At 41.6% G+C, this 13,982-nt stretch overlaps 1 protein-coding gene across 8 annotated transcripts in view; it reads left to right on the top strand.

Moving 5' to 3' along the window:
- Nucleotides 1-13,982, top strand: part of Dnah11 (dynein axonemal heavy chain 11) — a 298,369-nt gene that overhangs the window by 280,306 nt on the left and 4,081 nt on the right. For 7 of the 8 annotated variants that reach the window (XM_063239325.1, XM_013152435.3, XM_063239345.1 and 4 more), the window contains 4 exons: nt 339-458; nt 9,167-9,409; nt 12,433-12,615; nt 12,693-12,808. In XM_063239325.1, the coding sequence (XP_063095395.1) occupies nt 339-458; nt 9,167-9,409; nt 12,433-12,615; nt 12,693-12,808 (662 nt within the window). The remainder of the gene's footprint in view (nt 1-338; nt 459-9,166; nt 9,410-12,432; nt 12,616-12,692; nt 12,809-13,982) is intronic. The other variant, XM_063239334.1, reaches the window with a different exon arrangement.

Raw genomic sequence — 13,982 nt, forward strand, 5'->3', positions numbered from 1 at the left:
ATAGGTAATGTTTCAAAGGCCTCTCAGGATTTTGGGGTGAGAGTTTGAATGTATAAACTTTCCTGCAAAACATATTTTAAGAATGATTCTGTTTTCTCTAAAATCTGCCTAAGGAGTTTAATACTGGTGAGTTTTCCCCAAATGTATTAGAATACACTAATAATTCTTCTGAGAAATTCTGCACAGAAATTGAGTGTCTACACCTCTTTCAAGCCCCTGCATTGATAAAGGCTCTGGGGGCATTATGTTAGAAAGGTGTATACCACTGGCTGGCCACACTGAAGCAGACACTGTGGCCCAGGATGTGAACATCTATCTGCCTTTTATTTTGTCCCCAGGTCCCATGGGAAGACCTCCGTTATCTCTTTGGTGAGATCATGTATGGGGGCCACATCACAGATGTCTGGGATCGCAGGCTGTGCCGGGTGTATTTAGAAGAATTCATGAATCCATCTCTGGTAAGACATTTTAAAACTAATTCCACTGAGAAAATTCTGGTAGGAATTGATTAAGCTAATTTTACTACTGTATACAATGGCTAATTCTTAAATGTTGTTGGCCTTTTGCAAGTGGGTTCTGATGTACCTTGATGGGAGTCGGGCAGTTTATGAGAAATGTAAGATCTCGGGCCCTTTCCAGATATTCAGAAACAGAATCTGCATTTTCACAAGACTCCCAGGTGGTGACCCACGTACACGAGTGATATTCCAAGGTGAGGAGCTCCCTCTCACACACTGGCTTACAGGGTCTGATCTCAGACACACAGAGCCGATGCTGTCATTCCATCATACAGACCAAAATACAGAGGACAGTCACAGTTCCAGGTCACTCACCAAGAACACGGAGCCAGAATGTAAGCCTATGATTTCCCTCTACTCCTCATTCCATGGTCGTTTTCTTCTGGTCACAGAAGTCACGGAATATTGTAAATTTTAGTTAATAACACCTTACAAATAGATGCTCAAGAAAAATGCAGTGAATACATACATGAAATAAAGGATTTCTTACCTTAATTTAATCATTCTACGATGTGAACATGCAAAACATCACACAGTATTTCATGAACATATATAATTAGTATTTGTCAATTAATGAAATTAAAGTTAATGAAAGTAATGCAAAGAAATAACTAAGTGCATTGAAAGAACTTTATTTGGGTCTTTTATCAAATTGTTAAAAACAATATACTATTTATAACAAATTAACATGAGTATATTGTGGAAATATGAAATTCCTGTGGACATTCTATATTTAATAACAAAAGAGTACAGTTATATTTTAAAAAGAAAAATGTGGGAGATTCAACATGGCTGACTAGAGGAGGAGCCACACTGGAGCTACTCAGAGAAAATCAACTAAAAACACAGATAACTGGAATAAAGGGAGGAAGACACACCCTGGTGTTAAAAAGAAACATGATGGCTTGAGACCCTGGTTCTTCCCTCTCCTGTGAGGAAGGCGTGGATCACCCTGTGCTGGTCCAGGCACCCAGCATCCTTTTCTCCTTTTTCGTTGTATTGACCCCATATCTTGATAGAAAACATTGACAAGCAGAGCTCGTTTCAGGTAAAAGTTCTGTTCTTTTCTGTCACACTAACAAAGCTGAGAGAGGTAGCCATGGTTTGCTCATGTGAGCTGTCTTTCTAATGGTGCTCAAGTTCATAGCTGTTCCCAAGCTAGTTCCTGCAACCCAGGTCACCTGTATTAGCTTTCTGTAACTATGACAAAATATCTGAGAGCATCAATTTAAAACGAGCAATGGTTTATTTTGGCTCATGGTTTCAGAGGTTTCAGTCCATAGTCACTGGGCCCCGTCCCTGGGCCTATGGCAGTGTAGTATATCTCGGTGAGAGTACACTGGGAGGGGGCCTCTCACACAAGGGCAGCCAGGAAGCAAAGGGGAAAGGAGGAGGGGCCCCTTCAGGACCACACCCCAACAGCCTCACTTCCTTCCACCACACACTGCCTCCTAAGGGATCCATGCTCCCCATAGCCGGAGGCTTGTGTCTAAACCTTTTACTCACAGCTCTTTACAGACACTTCTGAAGCATGGTGGTGCCTTGTACTGTACCATTTCTATTGGGCAAGACACCAGCTGTGTTTAGAGCAATACAAGAGGAATAACCTCCTGCGTATAATTTCTGAAAACTCCATCTCAGAGAAGCATAGATGCAATCACCTTCCTCTAGATTTTGAGAAGTAATAATCATCATGTATCAGGGGATACTATAGGCTAATAAAACTAAGCATAGATGATTTTTACTACTTTGAATAACATTAAACAATTTGGAGACAATGCAAAAATAATTGACTTCCCTGCTCCGTGGCCATTAAGTGTCTCTTTCATTGTGTGTCTCCTGGTCTTACTTCATTCTAATTTCACTTGTCAGAAAGATACTTTCTGTTTAACACAATTGGAAGTTGCTCCTCAGAAGAGGTCTAGGAGCAAGTTACCATGGAGATGGAAAAGATAAACAGTGACCTTTACAGAGGCTGATTTCTCCAATGATGGTGGAGGTCATGGGGCAGAGCAGGAAGCTTATGCGAATGTTCCCGCAGTGGTGGCTCTGGCCCACAGCTGAGGGGAGGGGGAATCACTGTCGCCAAACAAGCCAGTCCATTAACCTTCACAAGTCTGAACTCCCACTCAAATAATTGTAAAATAAATATAGGTGATGAAACCTGCGGGGCATCACTGGTGTGTGTAAGCCCTTTAGAAATGTAGGTACCTGACCTTCCACACAGATCTGGTGAGATTTGCAGGATCCAAATGCTTCATTTGCAAGCTTGAGTTCTCACTGGATGGTGCTACCTTCTCTTCGCACTAGCGAAAGCAATGCAGTGACTGACTCCTATCAGAAGCTGTAAATCTGTGACTTTGTTCTTTCTCCAGGATTCTTGCTCAGGCTGTTTGTATCCTTAGCAAAGGATCTAACACTTCCACATCTTCGGGTTGTCTTTTCTGTCACTTCTCACATTGATTAATGTATTTGCAAATTAGTATCTTCGTTGCATTAGAAGTGATTGATAATGGGTTGAGTTTAAAGTTCTTCTCTTACCAAAAGAACTGAAATGCTTCTAGTGGTGTCTGCCATGCAAGATGGTGAGAGAGCTGCTGGTGTGTGGCGGGCTGGTGACATGGGCAGTAAAATTTACCAAGATCAGGATAAGAAAATACAAAAGATTATTCAGATTAAGTACCAGCAGGGGACATCAGGTGCGTTTCTAAGAGGAGTCTGCCATTGGGGTGAAAGACTATTTTTTGGTTTTTGGTTTTGCAATATTGGGATTAAACCCCCAGCTTTCCGAGCTGCATCCTCAGCCCTTTTAAAAAACATTTTACTTTGAGACAAGGTATGGCTAAATTGCCCAGGCTTGGCTTAAACTTGTATTCTTCCTGCCTCAGCCCCCCAGAGTGCTGTGACTACAGGGAAGAGACTGGAGTTTTTATAAGGGTTTGAGAATTTAGGGAAAGGATTGACTCAGTAAATCTAGATCTCTAGTGAATTTTTTTTCTAAGCAGATCCCTGCTGATCTCTTAGGAACACCTGTGTAATGTCTAAAATGGTGCACTAAAGTTGCAAATTGACAGGGCATTTACTCTGGTTTCATAGAAGCCTCTTTAGTTGGCTGTAGATAGGAGTATCCATGTACTGTAAGTACATGAGAGAAGGTGGCTCAGGGCTCAGGGAAGGAACAAATAGATCTTCCGTTTTTTTTTTTATCTTATGCTTTTTCTGGACAGCATTCATGCATCGCCTCATGAATGCCCAGTATTTGCAGGGAAGTGCTGCTGCTGAGGGTCTTAACCCTTTTGTCACTAATAGGTGCCAGTACATTATCTCAGTGTCAGGAGGATGAGTTTCTTGCTGCATGAATGAATTTGCATTCAGATAGTACTCCAGTGCCCTTCAAATGTCTTTGGGCAGAGGATGAACACATTTTCATGTGTAATATAGGTACTCGGCAGTGCCAAACAAGTAATATAATAAGCTGCTTTTGGAAAACTGTCTTATTAAATATTACTTTTTGAAAGTGGTTATGTCTAGATGTTTCCATAAAGCCCTATGGGGTCAGAAGTGGAGAGTTTCAAAGGTGGCTGGATTAGGGGGTGTGAATGGATAATGGGTGTGATCCTGAGATTAAGGGTGTAGATAGTGAAAGACCCACGTGGTATGCCACCAGCCAATAGGTTTGTAGCCTGGATGGGATGGAGACAGAAGAAGGCAGACTTGCAGTTCTGTCTGTTTGCTGCCTTCTGCGGGCCACCCCTTGGATTATTTCTTCTCTCCCTTACCCACTGCCGCACTGCCCTGCCTTGGAACCCGTCTTCCATGGACTAAAACGTCTACCAGCTGTGAGCTGAAACAAACCTTTCCTCCTTTAACTTTGGCTATTGAGTATGTTGTCTCAGCAGTGAGAAAGTAGCTAAGAAAGTCATCAGGTAGCACAAACTACTTTGATGATAATAGAGTTATAATTAAAATCCCAGGCTTGAAGTTTTAAAAAATCAAAAACAAACAAATCCTTAGCTTCAAATATGAAGTCTTTGTGTTTGCTGTGGGGTCCTAGATATGTGATTGAACTTTCTAGCTTTATCTCTACAGGACAAGAATTAACCGACTCATGTTTGTTGTCAGGTCTGAACACAGATCTAATGTTAGAAAATGAAGCTTACCGGGGCTGGGGATTTAGCTCAGCCGCATAAGCGCCTGCCTTGTAAAGCAGGCAGTCGTGAGTTCGATCCCCGGTACCGATAAAAAAAAGACAAAAAAAAAAGAAAAGAAAATGAAGCTTACTAAATGAACAGTATTTCTATTATGAAGTATAAAATTTACAGTATGTATTTCACACTTGACTGTACATCTTAGTCTGTGAAGGTAACAATGGAAACCACTTGTTACACACCTGTGCTGTGTCAGGGTCACTATCACATACATCAGGTGTATTTCTTTTTCTTACTACAATCCTGCAAAGTAGATATTACTATCGCATTTAATCAAAAAAGCTTAGACTCCATTCAAACAGCTGCTAAGCAGCAGAAATAGGGTTTGAACTTACAAAGACCCCAACGGCCCATCTTTCTTTGTGCCACATTGCATTTACTGGGGTGCTGATCTGTTTGTCGTAGTCAGGGCAGTGACTTTGAACCCCCAGGGAGTAATGGGAAAACCCAGTAGACCAGAGTTCTAGTCCTGCTACAAACGCCTTCTAGCTTTGCTCCAGACCTCTCTGTAACTCAGCACTTGTGTGTAAAATGATCATCTAGAAACTCATCAGCGCACTTTTCAGCTCTTAAGACAGCATGATGATGCAATTCAACCTTGAGCCATTTCTGAAAATCCCAGCATTTCCAGACCATGAAATTTTTGACCCAGGGACAAGGCCTTATGTGCTTGTTTACACTCATAGCAACCTGGGAGTTTCTTGTTACTACCAACATTACTTGCAGGAACAGTGGAGGGGTAAAATTTTATTAAATTTCAGAAAAGAAAATGTGAAAAGGGCAACAATCCAGTGAAGTCAGTATAGCAGACAGGATGTTTGTTTTCGCAGTCTCTAGTCATGGCGCCTGCCAGTGGTTTCTGCAAAGATGGCTACATGTCCTTGATGATTTTTTCATGATATGGAAGTTTAGTCTGCCTGAAGATGAATCCATTGATTTTTTTGTTTTGCTAAGATATAATTTGCACACCATAAAATTTACCAATTGAAGTTGCAGAATTCAAAGCTGTTTGCACAGTTGTGTGGCCATTATCACAAGAACATCAGCCTCATCTGCTAAAAACTCTGTACCTGCTGAATCACTAGTTTCCTCTCCCCACCCCTACCACAGTACTCTCCAGACCTGAGCAATCCTTAATCCTCTTGTCTCTGTAGATTTACCTGTTCTGGACACTTTAGATAAATGGAATCATTTGATATGTAGTCCTTTGTGTCTGATTTATTTAGCTTTGCTTGCTTTCATGGGCTGTCCGTGTCATAGCATGTGTCCAAATTTCATTCCCTTTTGTAACTCTCCCTTATTGATGGATACAACAGATTTATTTTATTGGTAGCCATGTTGGTTGTTTCTGGAATTTAGCTATTAAAAATTATGTAGCTGTTAAATTTTGGATACAAATTTTGCATGGACTGTTTTCCGTTCTTTTGGGAACATGCCTAGGCATAGAATTACTACGCACAACATGTACAGGAACCATCAAAGTGTGTTCCACCAGCAAGGTATGAAGGATTTGTTTCTTCCTCGCCAACACTGCTGTTTACATTTTTTATTCCAGCCATCCTGGAGTGGTGTTGTGTTTGAGTTTAAATTTGTTTGTATGTTCCTGAAGAATAATGTTGGGCATCCTTCCATGTGGTCATTGGCCATTGTGTTTCTTCTCTGAAGAAGGATCCGTTTAGAATAGGTGGTCTTTGAGGCATTACAGCACCATCTGAAACAGCTCTCCCCAAAGCCAAGCAAGGTGGCCACTGCAGAGTGAGCTCTTCAGTTAGGGCCTCATCAGCAAGAAGCAGCTTTTAGCCACTGAGTGAGAAGTAAGGTGTTAGAATCAGGATTAGGATTCACAGGCTTGAGTATGTTGAAGCCTCCCCTAAATGATAGGACAACATTAACTCTGCACAAACCAAACCTTGCTTTTCAAATATTTTTGACATCAAAGTAGGAATTCATAGTAGAAAACTTCACAGGTTTTGTTTTTCCTTTCAGAAAAGCACGATGCACTTTATGACCATGTTGCTGCTGGGACACAGGAAGACAGTGCGTAGATGCCTACTTTGGTCTAGCAGTTGGCCTCTCTTATTAAATTCTCACAGCCACAAGTATTAAGTCAGTGCTGTGAGCCCATTTTACTGATAAGCCTAAAACAAAGACAGACTCAGTTTTTCTTAGCCACCAAACCACTGGGGATGGGAACTGAGCCAGGTCTGTATGTTGTAAGCCTCAAGTCCTTTCCTTTTGGTTTCTTTGCTCATCACCCAGCACAAAGGTGGCTTTCTGTAAATAGACTATCTAGCTGTCTTTCCATTTGGAGTCCTACCAATACTAGACATATGCACTCAAGGGGTGGGGGGTGTAGTTCAGCGGCACAGTGCCTGCTGCAAGTGCAAGGTCCTGAGTTGGATTCCTAGTACACAAAACAAAACAAACTATGCTCTGAAATATCCAGTTCCTGTAGTACTTAAATTTTTTTGAGTCCTTCAAGTTTTGGTTAGGGCATTGTTTTTATGTTTTGGAGTGTTTTTTGTTTATCCTCTCTTGAGACAAGGTCTTGCTACAGAGTTCAGCCCAGCTTTGAACTCACTATGTAGTCCAAGCTGGCTTCATACAGCAATCCTCCTGCCTCAGCCTCCCAAGTGCTGGAGTTACAGGTATGCACCACCATATCTGGCCAAGTCTTGGTGAGTTTGCTTGAAATGTTGTCTCAAAGGGCAAATTAACTGCTGCCTTTCAAAATTTCCAGTGACCTAGTAAGCACTAACAGAGTGTTTGTAAAGAATAGAGTTCAATTAGGATGTGTTTATTCTAATTTGGGTTTTTTAAATTTGTATTTTGCTAAGCAAAAATGGGCTTAATTCTCCCTGCAGTTTTCTTTGGGTCACCCTGAGTCAAATGACATTTCAATTTTGATTATTCACATGAAGTGCTAACTGTGAATAAATGGTTAAAACCAAGCCGAGGGATACAGGTAATGGAAGAGTCTCCTTGTTCCGTCCCATTTCACTGGGTCAGATTTGTTTCTAGCAGTATGAAGGATTAGATAATCTAAAAATTCTCCTGGTATAAAGTAAAAGGCAACATGCAGGTTGAAATATTAATAATGCCCTTAAAATTCATAGACAGTAATTAAGCACTGTTAAGATCACAAGCTCTCCCAGCAATCCAGGATTGCAGATTTGATAGGAAAAGAATGAACATCATTCACAGACACATGACTCACTTTGTAGAAATCACATTTAATTTGTCCCCTTAGCAGATTCTCAAGTCTGCTAAGAACTAGGTCATATGACTCTGTCTTGCTTCCAAGGCTTGCCCGGGGCAGAGTAAACGGGCGGATTCCTGAATGGACTCACACACTTGCCTCCAGGCAACAATGAGAGGGCACAGCACAGCATCACATGGCAACAGGCAACTTTCAGAAAATGAGTCAGAAAATCTAGGCAGAAAATAACCACGTTGAGTGATAGTTAAACAGCATACTTCTCTGTACTGATGTGCAAATACAGACAGAATTTAAACCACTACCAGCTGGGGAAATTGAAACTGAGATGTTAACTGCCCCGACAACTAAGAGCAATGGGGAGAAAATCCCAGATTATCTATTGTTTACGCCTGCGCGGACGCAGGCCGGTAAGATTCTGGTTGTGTGACTTTGAAGGTTTGGTATTGCTGTTTATGTTGTATCTGTTCAAAACCGCTCTGTATAGAATGCGTGCCCATCTCCAAGAACACTAAAGAAGTAGATGAACACGAAACAGGCTGTGTTACTGGAGTCTTGTATTCCCCAGGTCTCTGCATACTGAGCAGCAGCATGTGCTACCCACTGCCCCAAGGTCTGTGGATCTTAAGGGGAACCCTAGTCTTCTTCCTGAACAGGTCCTCGGGAGGTGGCAGCAGTTTGACTCTTACACTCTGACAGTCTGTAAAATGAGACTTACACACCCATGTATTTTTCAGTAGTCACTTTAACACTCATGTGTTGTACATAAAATGACTAGGAGCGGTTCTGGGGAAGGTGTGGTACACTAGGAAAGTACAGGTTACAAGTTTGTACTAAACTGAGTGAAAATTAAGTTTAAAATCAAGCACCTGTCTGCACAAATTCATGTCCGTGTTGATTTTGTCCCTGGGAAACGGGGATGTTTGGGAGTCAATGGAGAGAAGCAGAATGCCGAACAGGCAGTGATGGCGCAGTGCTTGTTATGTCCTTGTATCACGGTGCTCCCAGCTTTCTCAGGAGCAAGATTCATGCACGCCCCGTCGTCCTCTCCAGAGATCAGCCTCGTGGCGTACACAGAGCAGAATGGTGGACTGGGAAGCGTCACAGAAGCTGCTGCTTGTCTAGCACTATGCGGGGACCTTCCTGCCAGAGTTGCCGAGCGGTTAGACAGCAGTTACTCCAACCTCGATTTGGAATAACTGGCTTTCCCTGTATGGTTGCAGATTGAAGATGAGCTCATGCTGGCACCTGGCTTTGCAGCCCCTCCCTATCTTGATTACTCAGGCTATCACCAGTACATAGAGGAGACGCTGCCTCCAGAAAGCCCAGCACTGTACGGCCTCCACCCGAATGCCGAAATCGAGTTCCTGACAGTGACGTCCAACACTCTCTTCAGAACTTTGCTGGAGATGCAGCCCAGCACTGCACACGGCAGTGATGAACTAGGGCAGTCTACAGAAGACAAGGTAGTCTTTTGTTTTGTTACATGAAGATACATACACTGTATTAATCTTAAAATGTAAGATACAGTGAATTTTTACCTTCATATTCATATGACCACCGTGTACACATGAACATTCTCAGCAGTCCAGCATACTCATGCCAGTACCAGTGAAGCAACCCCTGCACTCCCCAAAGGTAACTGATATCCTTAGCCTGCAATTATCATTAGGGTTTTGATCTTTAAATAGAACCATACAGTGCATATTTGTTCCCATCAGGCTCCTGACTCCACACATTTGTATATTCATTGATGTTCACATATCAATGGTTTATTTTTGTTCCATATTTATATGAGTATTTATTCACTTTACCATGGATGACTTTTGAAGTTTGTCTGTTATTGTCATGAACATCCTCTTACAGTGTTTTGTCAACAGACACTTGTACTTCTAAAGGTCTCTCCGCTTAATACTCATTTCTCTACATCTGCAGTAGGGTGTGGTGTTCAGCTTTAACTGTAACCTCGATTTCCTTATCTACCAGTTGTACTCCTGCTAGCAGGATGTACAGGTTCTAGTCCTGCTACCTCCTTGAAACTTTGCATCCCTTCATTGAGGAAAATCTTGAACATCTTTTCAAATGTGCGGCCACTAGATATACTGTCATGGGAAGTACTTGTTGCTCACCTATTTTTGAGATTTGAATATTCTTGATCAGATTTATTAACTTCAAGCATCTCCAAATCTGTGGCTAGCATTTTACTCTCTTAATGTTTTTGGTTTGGTCATTTATTAGTCTTTTTTTATGTTTGGTTTTTGTTGTTGTTTTTTGGTACCGGAGATCAAACTCATGACCTTTCACTTGCCAGGCAGGCGCTTAGGCCACTGAGCCAAATCCCCAGCCCTTGTTTTTTTTTAAACAATGTCTAGCAGACTGGCATTTTTTGAAGATTTTTATTACCCTAGAACAGTAGTGGTGAACCTAGGTATGGTACGTGTGCCACAGCATGGTGTTATCACTGAAAGCTCTAAAAGGTTTGCTGTCACTGGACTAGAATGACGGATAAGAAATGACCTTTGTGTAAATCTTTAGATTAAAATTTTGCTCTCAATAATTTAAAACCTGAGTAGTTGATTTTCCCCCAAACAAATTAGTCCTTCTTTCAAAATTATTACTCAGGATTCAGCTGACAAAGATTGAAGTTAAGTGGAACTCACTAAACATCAGATCCAATTACACTGTAGTCCTAGAGACTGCTCAGATTATTTCTTAAGCTTTTCCCAGTTATTTGGTGAAATGGGTAATTCAGTGAGGCCTGTTGTAATTTAGGGGCTTTAGAATTTGTTGTAGTGTTTGATCCTGTTACTAAGCATCTTTTCTAGAAAAATGTTATATTTTCAAGAGAAAATTCCTCCTTTTGAGGAACAGCTATAACGTTAATGCACATCCATGTCTATTTTTGTACTTGTATCTTTCCAACAAAGCTGGTCATTACACCAGAAAATGCAGAGCATTTGAGATGAAGCTGACTCAACACCCCAAACAGACAGACTGAAACCAAGGCCATACACTACCTAGGAACTACAGAAAGTGCTTGTGTAATCCACAAGAGCACTGCCAGTGTCTCTTTCAGACAAGCTCAGGTTACTGGCCAAGGCAGGACAGCCAGAAAGGAACAGTGGTTAATTCTCGAAGTCATCTCATTACTCAGCTACAGCACTACAGTGTTTTGTACTGTCTACAGCACCGCTGTAAGTTTGAGGTTTCAAGACAGCAAATTGGCTGCCAGGATGCTACAGCCACTTGCTAGAGTGATGTTAGTGCCACTAACAATAATATGAGAGAGCAAGAAAAGAGGGAAAGTCACCTGAGGCTACAGGCAGTGCTTTTCAAATATTTGTACTTTTAAATACTTTTCTTGCTTTTCCCAGTTAAGCGAAGCCTCACAGAATATGCACGTGAATTGTGTGTGCCTATTCACATCTTCAGTGATGAGTCTCTCATTTCTTCAGGGCAACAACTATAGAAGGATGAAGCTTCCATATTCTTAAGAAATGTTGATCCAGATCAATCCAACTAATGGTTATAAGGACAGCATCGGTTAACAGAATGAAATGCTTTAAAGGGCCTCTTTGATCCATGTGACTTTTAAAGACTTTATCCCTTGGGAGGTCACGATCCAAAAAAATGAGAGAAAATGTGTATCCAAGAGACCTTCATTACTAATATGTGCTAAAATATTAAAAACTTAAAACACTGAAAATCTGCATTTATATAAAAAGCATGATTATTTTGTTATAACCTAAAAATTATCAAAGAAATATCACAATGTTTACCAGAGTTCACCACCTCTCTCATAGACAATACTCTTGAATACCGTATACCCTTTGACCAAAATATAACCAAATCGATGGCTTAAATGTCATGGCTTAACATTAGTCACATGCAGATACTCATGACCTTGTTTGCTTATCTCTCAGCAGCCACAGCTCCCAAGGTTGTCCAAATAATGGAGTTCTATTTCTTCTGATCAACTCTTTACATACAAATGCCAGGTAGTTCATGACTATCCTTAAAGCCCTCAATGCTGGCAGTGGGTCACTGTGAATAAATGAGTAATCTCCCTGACTGTATTTTGAGACTTAAAGGCGGGACGTGGCTGACACTGATGCAGAAACATGTGGGTGGGTGGTGCTATTCAGCCCACCTTATGAGGAGTAGCAGGCATCTTTAAAATGTATTCCTAGCCAATATGATGAGTCCTCAGGAGGCTGAAATGGGAAGATTGCTAAGTTTGAAGCAAGCCTAGACAACTGAGCAAGACTGTAATAAAATTAAAAAATAAAAAAGGTTTAGCAGTCCCTAGGCTCAATCCCAGGTTTAGCAATCCCTAGGCTCAACCACCAAAAAATGAGAAACTTTTTGAAACAAATGAGTTTACAGAGATCTTTGCAAGTTGGATGATGGACCAGACTTCAAACAGTAAGCTGTATGTTACCCTGAACGAAACTGAATAGATTGATCTTTGTGTGTGTTAATGATTTAGGTTAGAAATGTCTTGGATGACATTTTGGAGAGACTTCCAGAAGAGTTCAACATGGCAGAGATAATGCAAAAGACCTCAAATAGAAGCCCATATGTTCTTGTCTGTTTTCAAGAATGTGAGAGGATGAATATTCTCATTCGGGAAATTCGTGTGTCACTTCAACAGCTGGACCTTGGATTAAAGGTAAATTGGAAGCAGACTAGAGTGGGCTTCGCCGTGTTGGAAGATACTCACTGTGTGGTCTTTTTGTCTCCACCAAGGGGGAGCTGGTGCTGTCTCCTGACGTGGAAGCCCAGCACTCTGCCCTGAGTTACGACAGGGTTCCACACACCTGGAGCAAGCTGGCTTACCCATCTACTTACAGCCTTGCTCAGTGGTAAGCTACCTCTTCCTGCTACCATGCCACTAGTGCCAGTGCTGGTTAGCCTCCTTCTGTCGTGCCCACAACCCCAGAAACCATGACTGACGCTTAAGCAGGCAGACTCCACCACCAGCTTCTCACTTCACCTTGGGATGCGGTCAAAAAGGCAAAATCAGTTCAAAGCCGCATAGAGCAAAAGTCAAATTCACTCATTAGGTATTTGTTCTTGGACAAAATACATGATCTCAATTTTTTATCTGATATAGATATAACTAAAATAAAATTTCTTCAAGTTGTAACATTTGAATAACCATGGAAGGCAACTTTAGTTTGCCCTCCTGTTATATTAATTAGATCCTTTATTTTCCAAGCTCAGGAGACACTATCTCACAGGTGATTTCTGGAAGTTCTTACTATGATATGCAGAAAACTATTCCCTTTATTGTGAGGGTCGCATAGCCAGAGGCAGGAATTCCAACTGTTGAAGCCTGGCGTTACTCCATAGCGCTGTTAGAAAACTCAGCACCACAAGACCTTTATCCCAGCCTGGCCTGGCTGCTGCTGAGCTCTTCACCCCTCCTCCGGAACCATTAGAACACCGCTGACCCTTGAACTGAGGGCCTCCTGAAAGTCCCAGAGGATGGCAAGCGTTGGCTGTGTGGGATGGGCTGGGAAGGACACAGGCAGGACAGTGTGGCCCCCTTGGGGAGCAGAGGATGCAGCGGGCTGAGCAGAGCCACTCAGCTGATTTTCTCATGCTATGCACAGCTGGAGTCTGACCCTATACATCAGGGAACCACGGATTTATATTTATGGTTACGTTTCCCACCATTTTTGTGACTTCCTGGTTTTCATAATTCCCTTTTTTTTCTGATTTGTTGATTTCAGTTTCCTTTGACTTAGCTCAGTATCATTCCTATTACTTTAGTGAAGGCCTTGTTATAATAACATCCATTTTTCTAACAATGTAAACATTTCTTTCCTTGGGAACCTTCAGCTTCTCTCTAAACATCCGCCCCTTGCTAGTGTTATTTTATACACTATTTTTGTTTAAAGTATTTTTGCTTTAATGTATCAACTTCTGTGCTCGGCATACTTTCCCCATCTTGTTCTGGGATCCCTTTTACCGGAGTATAAACCTAGGATGTCATCTGAACTGGCTACAGACTTCTCTGTGAAACTCCAGGGC

The sequence above is a fragment of the Cavia porcellus genome, unplaced genomic scaffold (genome assembly GCF_034190915.1).
Source record: "Cavia porcellus strain 051 isolate PalLab524CR breed Dunkin Hartley unplaced genomic scaffold, mCavPor4.1 scaffold_2, whole genome shotgun sequence".
NCBI classification, from domain to species: Eukaryota; Metazoa; Chordata; class Mammalia; order Rodentia; family Caviidae; genus Cavia; species Cavia porcellus.